Source organism: Cajanus cajan, chromosome 10, assembly GCF_000230855.2.
Source record: "Cajanus cajan strain Asha chromosome 10, NIPB_CcT2T_4, whole genome shotgun sequence".
NCBI classification, from domain to species: Eukaryota; Viridiplantae; Streptophyta; class Magnoliopsida; order Fabales; family Fabaceae; genus Cajanus; species Cajanus cajan.
In genome coordinates this window covers 2,075,201-2,098,132 of record NC_138526.1, presented here as the reverse complement: position 1 = coordinate 2,098,132, position 22,932 = coordinate 2,075,201, and the positions used below count along the sequence as shown (strand labels likewise).

General features: G+C 32.9%; 1 protein-coding gene and 1 long non-coding RNA gene across 2 annotated transcripts; one reads left to right on the top strand and one right to left on the bottom strand.

Annotated features, from left to right (window-relative positions):
• Nucleotides 1-1,294: 1,294 nt before the first annotated feature.
• ACD5 (Diacylglycerol kinase family protein) lies at nt 1,295-14,669 on the top strand. The gene is made up of 12 exons (XM_020384658.3): nt 1,295-1,737; nt 3,326-3,484; nt 3,563-3,730; nt 3,829-3,921; nt 4,841-4,936; nt 7,798-8,023; nt 8,602-8,695; nt 10,140-10,289; nt 11,577-11,678; nt 13,222-13,602; nt 14,036-14,102; nt 14,178-14,669. Exons 1-12 carry the CDS (start codon nt 1,564-1,566, stop codon nt 14,313-14,315), a joined length of 1,848 nt encoding a protein of 615 aa, XP_020240247.1. The 5' UTR covers nt 1,295-1,563; the 3' UTR covers nt 14,316-14,669.
• Nucleotides 5,112-12,511, bottom strand: LOC145952928 (uncharacterized). The gene is made up of 2 exons (XR_014430430.1): nt 11,828-12,511; nt 5,112-6,140 (listed from the first exon to the last, which is right to left on the bottom strand). It is a non-coding gene; the product is annotated as an uncharacterized LOC145952928 (long non-coding RNA).
• Nucleotides 14,670-22,932: the final 8,263 nt, after the last annotated feature.

Here is a 22,932-nt window from a genome sequence, read left to right as displayed (position 1 = left end):
TTTTGTTTTAATTTAGTCCCACTTTAATTTTTGATTTCAATTTGGTCTCCAATAATTTAAATTATTGCAATTTGGGACTTCTGCCCAAATGATTTAAAACGGAGTTAACTGTTGGCCACGTGGATGCCAGGTGGATGCCACGTAAATGCATAGGTGGATGCTCGTTTTGCTTGCACATGTTATGTGTTAATTTTGTAACTGGAACGGACCGTTCCAAATGCAAATTTAACACACCAGTTCTGAATCCAGAACGGGCCGTTTTGAAACCAGAACGGGCCATTCTGGAACGCCAACTTGCCGTAATGTGATTCAAAAATTGAAAATAAAAATTCATAACATATCATAAATTCAAAGACAGAAACATGGTTCAGAAACTGAAAATAAAAATTCAGAACATAACATATACTAAAAAAGTTCAAAGAAATTACTGAGAAAGGAAATCATCCGGGTTTGCTGAAGGGAAATCCTAAACTACAAAAATTCAGGTTGTACCTCCTCAAGAACAGATTGTTATTGTTGGGGTACATCGTCAATGACTTCAAGGGAAAACATCGTTTCGTTTCATCCTTGACTGTATAGTATTAATTTGGAAATAAAACTTGCTACCATTGTCCTTAGTGATACACTGCATCGTCCTTAATGATACACTGTATAACTCAAATGTTTAGCAATTGAAGTTATTAATCTCCATTAACAATATTACCAAATCTAGTGTTTGAAATACTTTGTATCTTGGGTCTTTTTCCGTGCACGATTCACAACTGTGAATTATAATTATCGACCATTCTAGAACCAGAACGGGTCGTTCTGGTTCCAGGTGTATTCAAGTAATTTGGCATCCATCTACGCATCTACGTGACATCCACCTGACATCCACGTGGCCAATAATTAACTCCGTTTTAATTATTTGGACGGAAGTCCCAAATTAAAATAATTTAAATTATTGGGACTAAATTAAAACTAAAAATTAAAGTGAGACTAAATTGAAAAAAAAAAAACATTATAAAAGACCAAATAAGAATTTTAACATGATGAAAATAAAAAAGGCACGCAACTTATTTCTTTCTTTATTCATATTTATTCACTCGTGTTAGAATTACCAAAACAGCATCATCATGGCTTTTTTTGTAGCATAAAAAATTGCAAGAAATTTCTTTCTTTATTCATATTTATTCACTCGTGTTAGAATTACCAAAACAGCATCATCATGGCTTTTTTTGTAGCATAAAAAATTGCAAGAAAGAATAATAACCATTCACATTTCCAAGGCAATCTTTGGCAACAGAATATTCAGTTCAATCTTGGTGTCAAATTTTGTGGCATGCGCTAAATCGAGTCAATGCTTCTACCCACAAGTTCTGTTGGAAAAAAAAAAACTAAAACAGAACACCTAACAAAACCACAATAAAAGATTTTCCCTTGCACCTTCCTTGCACTTTCCAAACGCTACATCGTTGTCCTTTTTCATCTTGTTGATGCCACTTTCAACCTTTCCATAACTTTGAAATTTTCTTCTTCGGGTAAACATATCATCTCGTTTCCTTGACTCTTCTTCCGTTGTGAATGGAGAGAGAAGGAAACGATTGTGTTGTGGGAAACATATCTCTCACAGCTTCACCTTTTGATGGTGAAGCTTCCATTTTGAGCTCCACCCTTTCGTTGGATCACGTTGGGGAGGTCATCCTCACCTTCAACTCAGATAGGTTGTCGTGGAAATTGGTGGAATCATTGGATAATGTAAGTCCCATTTCATTGCCTCTAACGTGTTTGTGAAAATTTCTGGCTTGTCTGGTGATTTTGTTTAATGGGGTGGTTCATTTATCTCACCCCAAGTTTAGATTATGGATGTGGTGATCAGAGTCGGTGCAACTGTTAGTGTGACCTAAAGCAAATTTTGAAGGAGAATTATTTTCTTTTAATAAGAATGGTGTATGATAGGTCATAGGTCTTTTGTCAATATATAAGACTTTTTTTGTGTAGCATTTTTCCTTTATAAAAATTAATAGCAATTTTTTTTGGTGAACCTAAAGTTTAAGCATTAGTAGCTTACCCTTGAGTCGGCTTGGTGGTGATTGCATCGAATCATAGTTTCACAATTCTCTCAATAACTCTGCATACTCTGTATCCCTACCACATACCACATATTGGGTTCTCTTTGATGGAATTCTCGTAATAAAACTGTAAAAAGTGAGTATGTACCTACAGGTACCATGCTCGAGTTCTCATAACTTTGAGTTGGATATTGCCTTTGACTCTGAACCTGCTTGTGACTGTGTTTGATGAAATGCATCCTTGATGGATGAGGTGTGAACTTTGAAGGTAGAGTTTGAGTGAGGAGCCAAATATGTGGGTAAGGGATGGGTTTGTTGGCTGTTTTCATGGAATGGAAGTTTGAGCTTTTGCTACCATTTAGTTTGTAGAAACCACTATGGGAGTCATTTCATGCAACAGGATAATACTAGGAGGGACCAAGTGCAGCGTCCAAAATTAGTTATGGGAACAGTCAATGTGAGATCATCCATGTTCAAGGCAACACTTACAACCACTTTCATGATCAGAATTTTTATAGCTCTTAAGACATGACAAAATGTGAAAAAACAACCATGAACAAGTTGAGAATCATGAAAATACTTTATTCTTTCTCTGCAACTGAAACCTAAATCTGTAAAAAATGATGGGAGAAATACATTCCATATGAATGGTGATCTCAATAGATAGCCAAATGCTCACAAAGATTCATATAAAGTAAAACAAATTATATAACATGTAATTCTTGTTAAAATAGAACAACAGCTACAGGGTCTGATATATAATATAAAATAGGACGGCCTTATAGTTGTGTTATATTATATCTGACCATGTATAAATTTTTATTACAACCAAACAGCCACGCTATCTGGTGCAGAGCACAATAAAGTATTACAATTGTCAAGTGATTACAATATGAAAAAAAAATTTCCAATCATTTTTCCTATCCAAATAAAATATGGCAGAGTTTCCCTTGTCATTAAATTTCTTCTTGCATTTCATTATTGTCATGGTTTGTTTGGTTGTTTTATTTTTCATTTTTACTTATATATATTTTTAATAAGTTGGTATAATGATCTCATATTGACTACTGGTATGGTCAAATTAGTGTTTATAAGTGAACAACAATCTTTACCTTACAAATCAATTTTGTAAGATTGAGTTTGGCTCCAATCCACTTTCTTAAGAATGACCTTATAGGCTATAGGATAATTTTTAAACTGATAACTACTGTAATGAGCATATAGTTTGGGTTTCATCTAATACTATTTTTCTTATATGTTCAATGGAACAACAGGATGTTTCAACTTGTTTAGGCATTAAATGTTTTTCTAAGGTTGCTACTGAGATCAAACTTTCTGACATATATGCCGTTGAGTTAAGCGATCATGGTTCAATTCACATATCGAATTTCCCTCCTGCTACTGAATGTCTACTTTTAGGTGAAGAAATGGAGGTTTGCTCTTGTTCTTGTTCTTGGTTAGGCAATTATATTCCTTTATAGGTTTATAATGTTTATCTTACAATTATGCAGATGTACCGTTTTACTGTACATGGTTTTACAAGGAGCAAGAATCAACCTTCACAGTGGATCCTGGCTGAATATACTTTTGGTCATAAAAATTTGCAAACATGTCAGATGTGGGTAAATCAACTTAATGCTTCATTGAGACATGAAGTTGGAAGACCAAAGAATCTTTTGGTATGCTCTACTATTGGTCAAACATTTATAATTTTTCCTTTTACTTTTATTGATTAATTAAAATGAACTTTTCCCAGAGATTATTTCTGATTCATTAGGTTTTTGTTCATCCAAGGAGTGGGAAAGGTAAAGGCTGTAAAACCTGGGAAGCTGTGGCTCCTATATTCTCTCGCGCTAAAGTAGAAACAAAGGTGAAATTTAGCATCTCTAGCGATTTTCTAAATGGATAGCTACTGACAAACTATCATTGCTATGTTTATATATGTTTAAGTCCCATCCACTATATTTTGCTTAAGAAACTCATACCAAGACTTCAAATGGGCCATCAACTCCTTGCTCAATAGCTTTTAAAATCTTATTTTTGGATGGTGGTCAGCAGTTGCAACTGAAATAAATAACTATATTTCTATTAATTTCATGGTGTTAACTTATGGAGTTTAATAAGTAATCATTCTTTTTGTATTTTTTACTTTCTGAAGTTCACAAGGATGAATATTCTAATTTTTCATTTTAGAATAACATGTTGCTTGTTTGTTGTACTTGTCTTCGCGTGTCAATCCTATTGCTTATGACTAGTGCCATTAACAAATAAAACCACCAGTGATTAAATAGAGGCTGATTTGTTATGTATATTTAAGAATTAAGAATATAAATAACAAAAACAACATGATTTTGTTGATAATTAGCAAAAAGAAATTTATTAGATGAAAATGGGTATTAATATTTTGGAGAGGGGAGAATGAAGTAATGTACAATTTTGTGTGCCTTTGTTTCTTCAAATGATCTTACTGTTACGCTCTACCTGTTTTAGCACAATTAAAATTGAGAACTTATGTTTGAGCTTTTGCTCAAAATTGATATATTTTGATTGAATTAGATTGAGGTGATTGGCTTTAAACTATGCTCAGCTTAGGTACTTCCCTACATTTGGATCTGCATGTATATGTGTTTAATATATATCTATTCATATCATGCCTGAAGTTATTGTTTGCTCTGTTACAGCAAATTAGAGCAAGAGATCTTGGCTTTATGCTAATATTAAGTGGCAACTGATAATCAAATTAGATTATCGTTCAGTATCCTAGTAATAAATTTTATTTTCTTTGCTAGGTGATTGTGACAGAGAGAGCAGGAGAGGCATTTGATGTGATGTCTTCTTCTATAACAAATATGGAGCTTAAATCATATGATGGTGTTGTAGCCGTTGTAAGAACTTAATTCCCTTCTTTTACATTCTGATTGAACTGGACTGGAAATAACTTTGTAATACCTTATTATACTGAATTTTTTATGCTGATAACACTCAGTATGATATACTTGAGACCAGAGGAAACAATTGAAAAAATATGTATATTTCTAATTGATTAAACTGTACAAAGGATTCATGAATGGAGGTAAATATGAAGATATGAGAAAATATGATCCTGATTACACAATGTACAAAAAATCTCCTAAAATATGCTTTCTACCTAAATACAAATTATATCTGATATAAATAGGAACAAAGTCAAGTAAATCAAATTTCTATCATATCTCTTAATCTATCTTTGTAATCTACATAATATCTCAAAACTGCCCTCAACTTGGAGCATATAGGTTGAATGCATCAAGCTTGCAACATATGTAAGCTATTCTCGGTCCTAGAAGAGACTTTGTGAAAATATCTGCTAACTGCTCATTAAAACCAACAAAATGAAGTAGTAATTTCTCCAGACATAACCTTCTTGTCTATAACAAGACAATTGTATTCAATATGCTTAGTCTGCTCATAAAAGATTGCATTTGAGGCAATGTGCAAGGTTGCTTGGTTATTATATAGGAAATTCATAGTGCCTAGTTCATAGAAACACAATTCTTGGATGTGTTTCAGCCATATGAGCTCGCATGTGGTGAGAGCTGTAGCTTGATACTCAGTCTCTGTATTGAATCTGACTAACATTCTGCTCCTTACTCTTCCATGAAATTAAATTATCTCCAATAAGGATACAATATCCCAATGTGGACCATTTGTCGGTTGGGTAACTTGCTCAATCTGCATGTGTATGCAACAATATCGTAATGACCTATATGTTTAGTATACACAAATAGAGTCTGTGTATACTAAACCTCTTTTGGGGGATTCTTTAATGTATCTCAAAATCCTAACAACAACATCTCATTGTACTATAGTTAGCTTTGGTGGTGTGGTTCTCCAAGGTTCTTATCATACCCCCATCTGTATTCTTGAATACCAAAGAAAACACACTTCACAGCATGAGTATGCAGTTTATCAAGTCTTGGAGTAAGATCATGAAGCAAATGCAGCCATAAACTCAAGGAGGGATATGGAACAATGGTTCATTAGGAAACAATATAAAATCAGGAACCTTCTCTTGAATAGCAAAAGATGACGTTCTGTTTATTGAAAAACCTGCAGTAAAAACAACATCACCCAAAACTTTAGCACATATGAACAAAATACCGCTGTTTCCATCATATGATGGTGTTCAAAAATACCATTTTATTATATTAATGCATTACTCCATTGTTAGCAATAAATAATAATTAAAAGGAGCTGAGAAATATTCTTTTGCATTATCACTACATAAAATGAATAGAATTACCAAACTTATTTTGGATTTCTTAGAAGAAATTTTGAGACATGCCAAATAATTTTGATCTTAATTAAGAAAATTCACATAAATCTAGAAAACCCGTCTACCTATGTCCTAAACAGAAGGGATATGACTTGGACCCCATACATTAGAAACGAATAACATCAAAAGGAGTGTGAGCTTGTGATTGGACAATGCAGAGGAAAGAAGAGGGGACATGTTTTCCATGCTAAGAGGATTCACACTCCCAAGAACTATAAATGAGAAAGATGAGGAACCATTTTCTTTTAAGTTTTTAAGACTCAGATAACCAAATGACAACGAAAAAGACTATGAGACTATGTAATGGTGCAAGAAACTGAGGATGAAGAGGTGAAGGTAACAAGGCCCATGTAACTCATATCCTGTACCAATTGTCTGCTTTGTACTTTGGTCTTGTAAAAGGAAAGAATCAAAAGTAAAGGTTTTTGAACAATTTATGCTACAAGTTAGATGTCTTGCAAAAATCAAATAGAAAGGGTACTTAGAGACAAGAACAAAATCAAGAAATAAAGATGGAGGAGGAGTGGCAACTGAGGGCCTGACACAACTCTCTTCTTTTACCTTGGCCTGGGACCAGCTACGAAACTGTAGGCAAAGTTTAACATGGTATGATTATAGTTGCTTTTTGCTGACAATGAGAACTTTAATTTTTGAAGTTGCTTTTTTGTTAGGTGTCTGACAGTTAATATCTGTTAGATCATTAGATAGTGGTTGGGTTGAGATAGAGAGGAACTAAGTCATATCCCCTATAAATAGGAGGAGAGATTGACAAGGAAAGCTATCTTGTCTTTTTGAAAGGATTGAATTGGACTCTTAGAGTGGGGAGGGGTCAAGGTCACTCAATTACTGTAAGTCCTACTGTAGTTCATCTATGGCTATATTCCCAGAGACTTTTACTTGAGAATAATTCACATTTCATCACTTTTCTTCATTTATTTTCTCTACTTTCTTTTCTGTCCTGATAAAGTTCCATTCTATCACTTTTCTGTTTTTGTCTTACCTCACAAATTGAAAAAAAAAAAAAGTAAAATCAATTGAAGGCAAACCTCTTCTTTTGTTTGTTGTCTAAACTATGAAACCATAAATGAATATGAAAAACTTAGCTTATACTCTACCAAATGATGCAGTGTCATAAGATGTCTTCTTTGATATAATGAGCATGTGCAATATTAAGATTGGCATTTGGATCTGATATTTATTATAACGTCTTGCACAACATTGCGAGTTCCAAGAACATTATATGCATATTCTTGTTAGGAATCTAATTCCTCAATCATTCTTTTGATATTTTTGTGAGACTCTATATTTTTCAAGTTTCAAACCATGATATTTTAGATGCATCCACTTAATCACTTTTCAAGTTTCATTGTTCTTTCTAGTGGTTTTCCTTGGTTATTTTCAATCATTGTGTTCTAACTGTGGTGGTTCCAGGGTGGTGATGGATTTTTCAATGAAATCCTTAATGGGTTTCTTTCTCCCAGGTTTAAAGCTCCCTACCCACCAACTCCATCAGATTTTGTTCATATGGTTAAAGATAATGGTGATTCTTTGGTTCTTGATGAAGAACAAATTGTTGATGAGACTTCAAGTCAAAATGAAGACCAGTTTCCTTTGATTTCAAGTCCAAAACAATCTGGGTCTAGAATCTCAAATTCGAGTTAGTTCAGTTTATCTGCACTTCATTTTGCTCCAAAAAATGTTTTCTACTTGTGATCACTTTCTGAATCGTCCATTTATATATTTTCTTGGTTATTGGATGCCTTTAAAATTGAAATGAGTTGTAAAACTTGAGAATAGATTAAGAGAGACTTGAGGATAAATTAAGAAAGTTATTTGTGAATTGCTTGACTGATTTAAACATAGCATGTTTGTATTAATATACAGGAAAAGAATAAATTCAACTTGTATTTATAAAGACAATAAATAAGCATAGTTATTTTCTAAGACCTTTATGTTTCCAATGCTGCATCAACCCCTAATATTTTCAATGCTACATTAATTACAGTCATCGGTCCAACACTTTGTTAACTGCATTGTGTACCACTTCAATAAGTAAATATGTTGGTTTTTCCATATTTTATTGACCTTGACCCCTGGGAAATGATAGTTTCTGCAACCACCGTTTCCCCCCCTCTACATCTCTAGTTTACTTTATAGAAATACAAATCCACAATTAATAGAAAAAGGGAAAACGAAATGACAAATTAATGCTTGATTTTTATTTGGCTTTTGTAGATTCTGAAGATAAGGCTGCTGAATTTCCTGTTCCCAACGAGTGGTTTAGATTTGGAATCATTCCCTCAGGTTCAACTGATGCCATTGTAATCTGGTAACTATTTTCCTTCCTACTTTCCATTCTGCACAAGAGATGATGTGTCGTATCTAAAATCAATTTAAAGAAACTGCATTTTTTTTCAATATAATGTGCTTTGATTTTCATGCATTAAATACCAAACCATTTCTGCAATATCTTCTATCAAAAATTTAATTCTGCCTTGTTCTGCATAAATTACATTTAGTTGTTACAATATATTTTTAGCAGATGGATGCATAAGTTAAGTGTCACAATCACACACAATGAGTTGAATATATATTAGTCATATAATGAATACAAGCTATAATGACTATCAGGTGATCTAATTATGTTCACTAAATGAAAGGGATTGAGTACTGACTTCATGCATTGGACCTGGACCAGTTTTTCATTAGAGGATAATGATCTATGGGTATGCATGCTTTTTTGGGTTTCCTCTCTAAAGCCCTTGCTACCATGTTGAAAGAGAAAAAATAGAGATAGATTCAAAGCTAGGGTCCCAATCACACAAGGAGCTGAATATATAAATATATATCAGCAATAATCAAGGATGCCTAATTACAGTAACCAAATTTAGGGGATTAACTACTCACTACATAGTACATACATTGAATGTAGACACTAGACATTAACACTATCTTTTTCTGGTTTGCTAGCAAATAAAAATGCCCACATAACAATTCATGAAACAATTCCTTGTTGCTGCACTGATTCCACGTATGCCTGTAAGCATATTTATGTTATATGGCGATCTATCTATAAAGTTTCAAACTGTTGAAATTATAAAGTTTAGACAGAGAAAGAGGAAAGAATTAAAGGATGATCTGAATAGTGATGTTAGATTCATATGGTGTTGTAATGATATGATACTAGTGACTGTATAGTCTTAGTGGTCCTATATATGCCAATATAATAACCAGGTCAAGTTGATAGAAACTGGATCATATTGTAGACGGAAATGATCTTTATTGATGTAAAAATGTTACATTCCAAGTATTCAAGAGACCTAGTACTCTCCCAATGATTTCCCAAATCCAAAGAAAACCCCCCTCCTTCTCAACCCCTCTTATTTATTGGCAACTCCTAACTAACTAATGGGTAACTAAACTGTCATAACTAACTGCGACCTAATACAAATATTAGTGTAGTATTACTGATACATGCCCAAGCCTATCAATACAATAACACTACTATTCCTAATTAAAGGAGGTAATAAATAAGAATATAATAAAATTTGGGAACAATTTTATGCCTTAATAGATAACATCCTCAATTAGACAACTAACTTATCCCTGAATAGATATTCTAGTTTTTTTGTAGATAATGTATCGTATACTTTTGCAAATTACATGCTATTTAAATTTCTAAAGCCAATATTTTGCTGTGTATCCTTATAGTTTTTATATACAATTCACACGGGTTATGTGGAATTCTGAATACAACACACTGTATTTTGTAGTACAACTGGAACTCGAGATCCTATTACTTCTGCATTGCATATTGTCCTTGGTAAAAGGGTGCACCTTGACATAGCACAAGTTGTACGGTGGAAAAAAACTCCTAGATCTGAAGTTGAACCTAACGTGCGCTATGCAGCTTCCTTTTCAGGGTAATTTCTACCTTTTTATATTATCTATTGAAAGCAAATTATGTGTTCTTTAATTATCAAAAGAATACAATCCAAACTCTTCTTTATGCTTACTTTAGTTGCAAATGTTAATCTTTCAAGCATCTTTTTTTGGCTTCATTTTCAAACATTTCTCAATGTCTATAGCTCAGTGTAGTTGGTATTATTGTAAGTTAACCAATGGAATTTGCTTTGATGCTTTGCTTTTTACTCTATTTTTTTTTCCTGTTAAAGAAAATTATCACTAACTAGAAACTTGACCCTCTATCATTTTCCTGGACTAGAAGACATGCTGTGGACACTAGGGAAAATGAATATGTTCAACTGTCACCGGTTACATACCGAGTGTTCACAACCAAGTTACATGGCTGTTGAGCAAATTAAACTGACAAGCTTCTTCTAGTCTGGTCTTGTTCAGGAATCTTTAAGATATTCAGCTTGCTAATTGTACTTTGAGTTTTGTCCATCTTGTTAAGATGTTGTGGAGATTTATTAGGGTGAATCATATCTTAGCTAAGCATATCATATCATATCATATCATTATCATGTAAATCTTTATTTTCATTATAAATAAAAGTTATGTGTGCTGAAGATTGACACACAATTCCTAAATCACAACACATCTTAATAAACCTATTTGGAAGTCCTAAGTTCCCTCTAAGTGATTGGCTTTTACTTGGTGTAAAGCTAATGGTTTTTAAAAAGGGTTTCCCTTTCAGAGATGTTTAGGGACTGGGTAACTTCATCAAGGAGGATCTCTTATCCTCCAATCTATTTGTAATGATCTCTTAGTATTTTAACCAATTTCCTGTTTAATAAATATAATTTTGGGTTGGGCCTTGAATTCACTTACACATGACCCTAGATGTGAGAATACAATAGAGAACACTTCTGAAAATATAATAAAATCACATTTAATTTGTTACCCTCATTGCATAGTTACATCTTGAATGGCATTTTTGCTATGATAACTAATCAAAGGTTTGTCCATATTCATCTTTAAATGTGCATCATTTGCCTACTCACTTTGCCAATGTTCACGGTTCTTTTCACATTATGATCAGAGATGTAAATGTAAAGCTTTTTCTGCCTTTGCTTTGTACTTTTAAGCCTATAGTAATTGGGAATTTTCGTATCAAGAAACTCTGATTTCAATTTATACAAATTGACACATGTAATGGTATTATCATCTTGGATATACTACATATTATTCCTTAATTATCATATAGATTTCTTTAGTATTCTTATATCCTACGTTATTGACCTCAGGTATGGATTTTATGGTGATGTCATCACAGAGAGTGAGAAGTATCGCTGGATGGGTCCTACACGTTATGATTATGCTGGAACAATGGTGTTTTTAAGGCACAGGTAATCTCTAAGTGGATGTGATATTGTCCTTTGATTATCTCAGCTTAATGTCTTTTCTTGAATTCCAGACTTTTCTTATGTTACACACATGGTTGTCAATCTCTAGTGACAACTCGTAAACTCGAGTTTACGAGTTTACAAGAGCTTACCTGTACAACTCGGAGGTAAACTCGTTTTTTAGTGAACTCGGAGCGATCTCGGTGAACTCGGGTAAACTCGTGTAAACTCGCGAGACTACCTCCGATATTAAGAGATCACCGTTTTTTTTTTTCCACACACAAAACGCACGTTTTGTGTTGTGTGTTAGAGCACTTTCACTCCAGACCAGACCTCTCCTACTCTCCTCTCCACTCCAGACCTCCGCAGCGCCTCTTCCACGGCTCTCCTCCTTCGCGCCTCACCTCCTTCGCGCGACACCTCCGCGCGTCTCCTTTCCTCTCCGCGCGACACCTCCGCGAGTCTCCTCTCCTCTCCGACGAATCTCCGCCGATCTATCCTCTCTGACAGTGGCTCTGTCTTCCCCGGCATCTGCAGATCTGTCTTCTTCTAAGAGGGAAGGCAGCGGCGACGGCTTGAGGAAGGGTTGCATTGCAGGAAAAATAATTAGGGTTGGAATATGGGCCAAATGGGCCAAGTTTTATTTTTTGTTTTGATTTGGTTAAGAGGGTTTTTACTTCATTATTTTTTTTAGAAAGTAACCTCTCTTTATTAATTATTAATTATTATTATTATAATTTAGATAATATTTTAAGTAATACAAAATTTAATATAAGACCTTAAATATTTTGTTTTCTTAATTTTTTATTTTATTTAACTACTATAAATTTTTATTATTAAAAATATTTAATGTATAAATAGTTATATTTTTATTTTTATATGTATATTGTTAATTATTTGTATTATAAATTATCTAATATTTATATATATATATATATAAATAAATTAGAATAGTGTAATCTTGCTATATTTAATAAATTATTTTATTATTAATATAATTTGTTATTTTACTCTTTAATATAAAGTTAAAATGTTTAATTATTATATAATTTTTAATTATTTTTATAATTTTGTTTATTGAGTAATCTCTTACGAGTTTACGAGACGAGTTTTCGATACGAGTTTACGGAGCCTTCACGAGATTACGTAAACTCTCGAGATTGACAACCTTGGTTACACATCTCTTATTCTGTTACATGGTGGACTATGTTATGTGAATGCTTTCTGATGTTTGAACTACTTTCAGAGATGCATTTTCGTAAAATATATGCTGTAATATAGGAAAAATATTCAATAATATCTTGATTGTTTCAGAATAATTTAAGAGTATCCTGGGTCATCTCTTAGGCTTAGTTTCCTTATTTCCTTGCAATCTCTTAGGCTTAGTTTCAAAACATCATTTTTTGTATCCATGACTAGCATTGATTTGACTGAAGTTGACATTTTTTGTATGCATAAACTAATGGTTGTGTTACTTATTTCAATTATTGACACTTAACATCTTGCTTATTTAACCTGGCCTTTCTTTTGCATGAATATCATTCAGATCATATGAGGCAGAAATAGCATACCTAGATGTGGAATCAAATGAAATCAATTTGAATTCCAAAAGGGATCATCAGGGTAATCTTTTATGGGCATTAAGGTCTCCACACATGTCAGAAAGATGTATCTGCCGAATTAATTGCAAAGTTTGTAACGAAAAACCAAATCAAGCATCTGTTGGAGTTTGCAGCCTCACACCTCATCTGTATTCAGAAGAAACAAGATGGGCAAGATCCAAAGGACGCTTTCTTAGTGTAGGAGCTGCTGTAATCTCTTGCAGAAATGAAAAGGCACCAGATGGATTGGTGGCTGATGCACACTTGTCAGATGGTTTTCTTCATCTTATATTGATTAGGGACTGTCCTCATGCGTCTTATTTATGGTAAACGCTGCCTGTCTTCTTCATACATTGCCCATGTGAAATTATCAAAGCCAATATATCTGTTGAAAATCTTGCATCTCTTTCTTCCATCAAGAATGGAATCTTTATCTAGCTTATGTTGGAAATCCTACTTGGCGATGCAATATTGTATCAATCTGTTGGACACTCGGATTTGCTTACATGTAGGATAGGGTCTACTTAATTGAGTTGGTGGAAATTTTGAAATGAAAAGCATTTTACATTGAGTGTAACAAAAGATGCAATTCATTTGTTTGTAATTAATATATTTTAAATTCCTATGCTCTCCTCTTACATTTGTTACATGGTTTAATTGATTGTTTTGATATGCTTGGTTCATTATCTCACACAATTTAAATATAGCTTACACATTTAGTAACAATATCTTTTTCTGTTTGCTTACTGAATGATACAGGCACCTGACTCAACTTACGAGAAGAGGGGGAAGCCCCTTGAATTTTAAGTTTGTTGAACATCACAAGGTTAGTTTTTCCCTAACACACACCACCTTATCCAAGGACCATGGTTATCTTACTCATTTTATTTTGCTTTTGCAGACACCTGCATTTACTTTTACTTCTTCGGGCAATGAGAGTGTGTGGAATGTGGATGGAGAGATCTTTCAGGCACACCAACTCTCAGCTCAAGTGTTTAGAGGCCTTGTATGCATGTTTGCAACTGGTCCTGAAGTTTAACTGAGGAACTGTTTTGGCTATGCCATTAACAGGAACCTTGATGAAGCTTATTTAGCACCAAGGACTGTGTATATATAATATATATATATATATATATATATATATATATATATATATATATATATATATATATATAGCAATGCCTAACTACCATTATGTGGAAGGTTTGGGAATTGTAGCCATGGAGGGGAAATTTTGCTGCATTTGAATATATATATCTTTTTTGCTTTGTTCATGATTTTCTTTTGTCCACCGACCCCACGAAGTATGGATTTATTGTTGTTGTATATTTATAAGGGAAATCCTTATTCCATGATCATCAATGACAGGTTACTTTATTATCGTGGTTGCTCAGTAAGAGGATGTGGTCTTGTTTGGATGTAGTTATTTTATATACGTAGCAAAATCATTAAATGCTATGGATGCTGTTCTTAATGAATTAATATAGAGGACGATAAGAATTGTATAATTGAGCCTATTATGACTAAATATTTTGGATATTGTAGTTCCTTAATATTAGTGTTCAGTACACAATTTTTTTAAAAAGAAATTTGTTTATAAGTCATGTTTTTAATCACGATATTTTTAATATATATATATATATATATATATATATATAGAGAGAGAGAGAGAGAGAGAGAGAGAGAGAGAGAGAGAGAGAGAGAGAGAGAGAGAGAGAGAGAGAGAGAGAGAGAGAGAGAGAGAGAGAGGAGAGAGAGAGAGAGAGAGAGAGAGAGAGAGAGAGAGAGAGAGAGAGAGAGAGAGGAGGGATCCTTTTACTCTAGGAGTAAGTCTACCTAGACTTACTTTATTTAATAACTCATGTTCTACATCAAATTTAACGATCTAACTGTTTAATTTAAAGTTCTTAATGCATAGATCAAATCTGCAATTTTTTAAAAAATTTGAAAATCATTTGATACTTCATTTCATTAATTTAAATTGACAGATAATCATAAAATCATTTTATACATTGATTCGAATTAATAAAATAAAGTATTAAATGATTTTCAAATTTTCTAAAAATTTGCATATTTGATCTCTGCATTAAGAATTTTAAATTGAACGGTTGGATCGTTGAAATTTGATATAGAACATGAGTTATTGAACGGAGTAAGTCTAGATAGACTTATTCCTGGAGTAAAAGGATCCATCCTCATATATATATATATATATAGATAGATAGATAGATAGATAGATAGATAGAGAGAGAGAGAGATAGATAGAGAGAGAGAGAGAAGAGGATTATAATAACATCAGTGTAACTTTTACTAAGTATTACACTGTTAAAAGTGAATTTTGTAAATCTAACCATTAGATTGAAAGTTCATATTACTTTATATATTTATATCAAATTTTATTAAAATTGAACAACTTAAAAGATAATCAAAGTGTTCATATTTTAATATATTTTAAAATATATATTATATCAATTTTGTTTTATAAGAATTTATCTTACTTCACCACTTAACCAAACCAACTAACATATACATTTGACAAAAATAATATATATACTTAAATTATTTTATATTCTACTTATTTTGAATAAAATTGGATTTAATCTCATGCAAATGTGATTTATTTAATGCCTTACAAATAAAAAAACTAATATGTTCTTGTTATTATAAAATTGACTTAAATAATTTATATAATAATTTTTAATTTAAAATTATATATATAATTATGTCTTAATTTATGGTGTTTAATCAATTTACAATTTAATTGTTCTATTAATATTATTATATTAATAAAAATATATAAATGAGATATCTTTCTTGTTTTCTATATTTTCTTGGAGAATTTTACCTTAATTAAAACCATTAATAAGGTTTCAGATTTAACAATTAAGCCTATTTTATGTTTAGTAATTATTATTTTTTTGAATCCTTTACCACACGGTTCCCCCTTGAAACTTGTTTCATTTCTCTTATCCTCTCTTGAGCGGTGAAATTTGGAGTGATTTATCACTCCTAGAGTGTGGCGTCAACAAAGGGAGTTTCTACCTCTTCATATGTGTTGGATGATGGCTTCTAACACCATTGGAGGCCATTGGAAAAGTTAGGAGGAGACCAAGGAGGAAAGATTTGTTCAAGAAGACTTGAAGGAGAACTACATCAATCTAGTCTCTCCAAAGGGTTTTCCATCAGTTGGGGTTCAACATGTTTGACTACACTTTATAGGGAGATGTGTAGAGTTGTTCAACCATACTAAAAAACTATGGATGGGTGTGCTTCATTGCTATTTATTCAAGAAGACTTGAAGGAGAACTACATCAATCTAGTCTCTCCAAAGGGTTTTCCATCAGTTGGGGTTCAACATGTTTGACTACACTTTATAGGGAGATGTGTAGAGTTGTTCAACCATACTAAAAAACTATGGATGGGTGTGCTTCATTGCTATAAACTTGGGCATGGTATCACATGCCTTTTATTGCACCAACAGTCAATCGAGAGCCAATATATTCATTTGTTATTAGGTAAACAACATTTTCATCCATTTGAAACATACATATATTAAAGGTATACTAACACTAAAAATATTTTGCTAGATAGAGTGGCAAAGGGCTACACTGTAATAATACTCCTCAAGCTGATGTTATTGGGTATAGATCAAGAATTCATCACATGAATCCTAATCAGGTTGAAAGTCTATTTTAGTATATACAATAATTATTATTTCAATTCATGCTTTACCAACAACATTAATGACTAATTTGTTCCTTGTAGTTTCTTTGGATGTATTACACTAATTATAATGCAATTATCTCACAAATTGCTTTTAAGAGGTCAAATATATGGACTTTGTGCACTACAATAATAAACTTCTTAATTGTAGAATGACATCAAATATATTGGGTCAAACTTCAATTTGGACTATGTCAACTTGTACCCAATCCCCCTAATAATCTTGATAAATTACACAAAATTGACATGGATGGTCGCACGGGTGAAAATTGGGCTAAAAAACATAGCAAATGGCTTGCCATATGGAATGAAAGACAAAATAACATTTTGGTTGATCTACCTTTATAAGATCCTCTATTGCATATTTGCGAGTACATGGAATAGTATTGTGTCAATTCAGTTGTATTCCTATTAGTTGAACAATTTTTGTAAGATCCACAGGTATCTACCAACAAACAACATATGGGCAAAGTTCATGTGTAATAAATAACACGCCAATAGAGTAATGTGGATGACGAAGGAGTGAGGCTAGACAAACCATTTTCCCTGTGTTTGAAGTTGTTGACAATGAGTGTCTACAACCACATTGACATTCTATTACATTCACTCCATTGCAAGAACAACCAAATCATTTTGTCAATCCTCGACACTTTATAACATCCAATTTAGAAGATATCATTGAAAATCATTTTGGTACTTCCCTTGTAACACCTCAGTTAGCATTCTCATACCTTCTGAATTTGTACTCAACCGCCATTCCACCATTTCAACCAGTAGAGGGTGGCAGTTCATCCATGTCGTATGTTGGCAATTCTATTCTACCAAGTTTTGATTTATATATTGATAGCCAGGACCACCAACTTGAGCAAAACAATGATGGTTGCACTGACAAAGAAGAGGGATCAAAACAACATCATCAACTGAGACGTAACCCAACACGAATTAGGAGGCCACACTGGTGTGGAACTAGACATCATTATGGGGACTAAACATGCATGATAAATCATGTCACTACAATGTTAATATTAATATTATTATGAACTTATTGCTAAAAAGTAACCATGTGAAAAGTTACAATCATGTGATTTTAACCAATTATAATAACATTTTCTTGGTTGATTCAATAAAGTCTAATCATTTTAGTGTATTCATTGACATGAATATTATCACAGATCAACCAATGTCTCATTATAAACAAGTCAAAACTATATCAAATTATATGCTAAAAAAGCAACCCATGAATTTTAGCCAATTTTTTTTCTTTAATTTTAATAAATTATAATAACATTTTCTTGGCTGATTCAACTAATTTTAATCATTTCATTGTATAAAAAATAATGGTAGTAGAATACTTACTTTTTTAAAAATAGTGTGTAATTTATATTAAAAATATTAAGTTAAATAGATAAAATTATATATTTTAACGTAAAAATGTAATGTCCTTATTTTTCATAAGAGGACAATATACTTTATTTTAAAATTTATCATTAAAATAAAATAAAAATTATTTAAAATATTTTTATTTTAAATTTAAAAAATTATAATATAATTAAAATTTAAAAAAAATTATTTAAAATCAAATTCTAAACTATAACTAAATCATATATGGTAATAATCCACTATGAATTCGGGTTTTATAATCCAAATTCACAAAGAAAAAGTAAAAGAATACCACTTTGGTATATAATTTTTTGAAAGAGATCATGTATGTATATTAAAGTCTACATAGGGTCAACCAGATAAAAAAATCTTTTATTGCCTAAACTACAAAAGTAACGTGTTGGGGTCGAGTTTGGTCAGAGATGCAAGGTAGAGTAGATTGTATCATCAAGTACAATTTCCTCTTTTTCTTTCTCTTTTCCCACATTTAATTGTAAAAACTTCATCTTCTCTTGCAATACACAACTTCCCCATCATTCTTTTGTATTTTTTATATGCTTATTCACTTATTCGCAAATGTACTTCTTAAAGACCCACTTTGATTTGTGAATTGAATAAGTTTCCTCTTGAATAGTGATGCTTAAGTGTGGGAAGGCATGTAAATTTAATTGTAGATAGCTTATGAATTGTTCAACTTTTTTCACATACTTTTTTTTCCCAAATGGTAAATATGCTATTTTATCACATGTAGGCTTTTGCACTTTTTTCCATATTTGTAGTGGAAAACCCAACATGAAGTTGTGGTTGGTGGTTATGGACTCATGGTTAGTAGTGCAACAACAATAAATGTTTTGTAGAAAAGGTTACTGCAAAGGTGAGGTTAATGTTAATGTAACAATATTTCTGTTTGATTTCCTTTGAAGAGTTAGTATAGTTAAAGGATAAGAAATCCTTAATTGATTTAGAACCATAAATGGTGCAGTATATCTGTGAATGTGGTAGTAATGTCGTAAATGAGGCAATCCCAATATGATAAAATCAAATATTACATGTAACATATTTCTATCATAATTAGACCACAAATTTAGGAATGAAATTAGTTAGCATTATATCTATAAATAATAAGGCTCTCTACCTCTACACTACAACAAAGAAATAGAATAATCTTTCATTCTTTTTTTGTCTGCTCCCATTTTTTTTATCTTGGCATCAGAGCTTGAGAGCTCACCACCCCGCGTGACATGGAAGCTGCAAGCAATGCATCCCAGAAAATTGTCCTCACTTCCCTATGCTCTGTCAAGCTGGACACAGACAATTATTTGCTATGGAAATCCTTATTCCTACCACTAATATGAGGCAACAAGTCAGACAGTTATATCCTTGGCATAAAGGAATGTCTAGAACAATATGTCATTGTAGAAGGCATTAAGAAACCGAACCCAACATATGAAAAATGGGTAGTAAACGATCAACAACTTTTAGGTTGGTTATTCCACTCCATGACACAAGATGTAGCCACCCAATTGCTACACTGTGAAGCCTCTAAGAATCTTTGAGAAGGTGCCTAAAGCCTTGCTAGTGCCCATTCTCGATCTAAGGTGACATTACTAAAAGAGTTCCATAGTACTAGAAAGGGGACACTGAACATGTTGGAATATTTGATCAAAATGAAGACTTTGTCAGATAACTTAAAGCTTGTAGGAAGTCCCATCTCTATTAGTGATCTCATTATTCAAACTCTTGCTAGTCTGGATAATGAGTACAATGCAATTGTGGTAGAACTCTTTGATAAGTCAGACATTACGTGGGTTGACCTATAAGCTTAATTGTTGGGTTATGAAAATAGACTTGAACAACTAAACAAATTCTCCAACCTAGCCATCATCTTGACAACAAATCTTGCAACTCGATCAAAATTTAAGGGGAACAAATCATGGCAACAAGAGGGAAGCAAATCATCAACCCGAGGCAACTAAAGAGGAAGCAACGAGATAGGATCTAGAGGTGGACGAGGAAAAAGAAAAAACTTCAACAATAAACTTATGTGTCAAGTTTACAACAAAACAGGGCATACAACGACGCATTATTTTTACAAGTTTGACAAAAATTACATGGGCTACCCATCAGATGAGAACAGACAAGACAAAAATCATCATGCACTCGTTGCCTCACCAAACTCGGTTTGTGATTTTGATTCGTAATTTGATAGTAGAGTTAGCAACCATGTGACCTATGATTTAGACCAATTTCAAGAGATTTCTGATCATGATGGTAAGAGTACATTGACAGTAGGTAATGGTGAGAAACTAAAAATTCTAGCTTCGGGATCTACTATCCTTAACACCAATCAAAAGCGTTTAAATTTGCATGAAATGTTATATGTTTCAGAAATCACTAAGAACCTGTTAAGTGTTTCTAAACTCACTACTGAAAAAAATAATTTTGTGGAATTTCATTCAAATCATTGCTTTGTGAAGGATAAGGTGACATGGAGAGTTCTAGTGCAAGGGACAATTAATGATGGTCTCTACTAGTTGAATAAAAGTTGGCGCAGGAGACTAGGACATCCAAGCAGCAAGATCTTAGAGCAAGTTCTAAAGAATTGGAATATAAAAGTTCCCTCTAAAGACTCGTTATCTTTTTGTGAAGCATGCCAATTTGGCAAATCTCATCTTTTGCCCTTCAAAAGTTCAATTTCTCGAGCTAAAAAACCATTAGATTTAATTCATACTGATGTATGGGGTCCTGCACCCATAAGTTCATCTAGTGGTTTCAGATACTATGTACATTTTCTTAATGATTTCAACAAATTTACTTGGACTTTCCCTCTTAAACAAAAGTCTGATGTGTTACAAAATTTATGCAATTTAAAAGTATGGTTAAAAATCAATTTAATAGGAAAATTAAGTTTTTGCAATGTGATGGTGGTGGAGAATATAAAGCATTAGAAAAACTAATCCAAGAATGTGGAATTCAATTGGGGATGTCGTGTCAATATACTTCAGCCCAAAATGGTCAAGTAGAAAGGAAGCACAGACATGTAGTTGAATTGGGTTTGACCTTGCTTTCACAAGCTAAAATGCCACTGCATTTCTGGTGGGAAGCTTTCTCCATAGCAGTATTCCTCGTCAACAGGCTACCTTCACCTGTGATCAACAATTAAAATCCATTTTTTCTCTTGTTCAATAATGAGCTTGATTATAATAGTCTTAATCGATCCCTTTGATTGTGCTTGTTATCCATGCCTTAAACCGTATAACAAAAATAAGCTCCAATTTCATACAGCAAAGTGTGTTTATAGGGTATAGCAACACTCATAAAGGATATAAATGTATCAACTCCACTGATAGAGTGTTTGTTTCAAGGTATGTTATGTTTAATAAGGATTCTTTTCCTTTTCATGATGGCTTTATTAACACCAAACAACTTGTTGAATTGACAGTAAAGACTGCTACATTTTTTTTAACCACATGTGCTTGTAGGTAATTATGGAGAACAAACAATAACTAGGCAAGAACAAGCTGCAACCAACACTGACAACGAAACCTCCAACAATGAAAGCAACACCCAGAATTAGCAATCAATAAGAGATTGTTCCAACCACCTTTCCAACAAATCAGCAACACCTTGAAGAATATCATAATGAATCCTCACAACAGGAAACAAATCAAGATACATTAACAAATGCAGACAATAAAGCCACCTCAAACAATAGACATGGAATGTACACTAGGAGTAAAGCAAGGATTTTCAAGCCCAAGGAACCATATGTAGGTGCTGTCCAAAAAGAAGATGATGACAAAGAACCAAAAACAACTACAGAGACAAGAATGGAAAGAAGCAATGCTGGCTAAAATTGAAGCTCTTATGACAAATAAAACATGGATATTGGTACCGTATGAGGGTCAAAAAAGCTCATTGACTAAAAGTGGATCTTCAAAACAAAGTACAAGGCAGATGGAACATTGGAAAGAAGGAAAGGAAGATTGGTTACCAAAGGTTTTTAGCAATATGCAGGCATAGACTACAAAAAGACCTTCAGTCTAGTAATCAAGGCCAACATAATTCAGATAATTATAACAATTACAGTGTTTTTCCACTGGGAGGTGAGACAAATGGATATCAATAATGCCTTTTTAAATGGCTTCCTTAAAGAAAATGTCTTCATGCACCAACCTAAAGGCTTCATTAATACTAATAGGCCAAATCATGTTTGCAAACTCATAAAGGCAATCTATGGATTGAAGCAAGCGCCAAGGGCCTGGTTTGACAAGCTTAGGTCTGCTCTACTTGATTGGGGCTTTCAAAACATAAAGATTGATTCATCATTATTCTTCCTCAAAGACAAGAACCACATCACTTTTCTCATGATATATGTGGATGATATCATCATAATAGGAAGCAACTCAAAATTTGTAGAAGCCTTCATCAAACAACTCAACAAAACCTTTGCTTTTAAAGACCTTGGAAAACTCCATTATTTTCTTGGGATTGAAGTGAGTAGAGATACTAGAGGCATGTATCTCAAGCAAAGCAAATATATTTCAAATCTA

Excerpts from the sequence above, each read along its gene's own strand:
- ACD5 (XM_020384658.3), top strand. The coding sequence starts at position 1,564 with ATGGAGAGAGAAGGAAACGATTGTGTTGTGGGAAACATATCTCTCACA. Across the intron at positions 3,731-3,828 it reads GAAGACCAAAGAATCTTTTG|GTTTTTGTTCATCCAAGGAG; the intron begins GTATGCTCTACT and ends CTGATTCATTAG. Across the intron at positions 13,603-14,035 it reads CCTCATGCGTCTTATTTATG|GCACCTGACTCAACTTACGA; the intron begins GTAAACGCTGCC and ends TGAATGATACAG.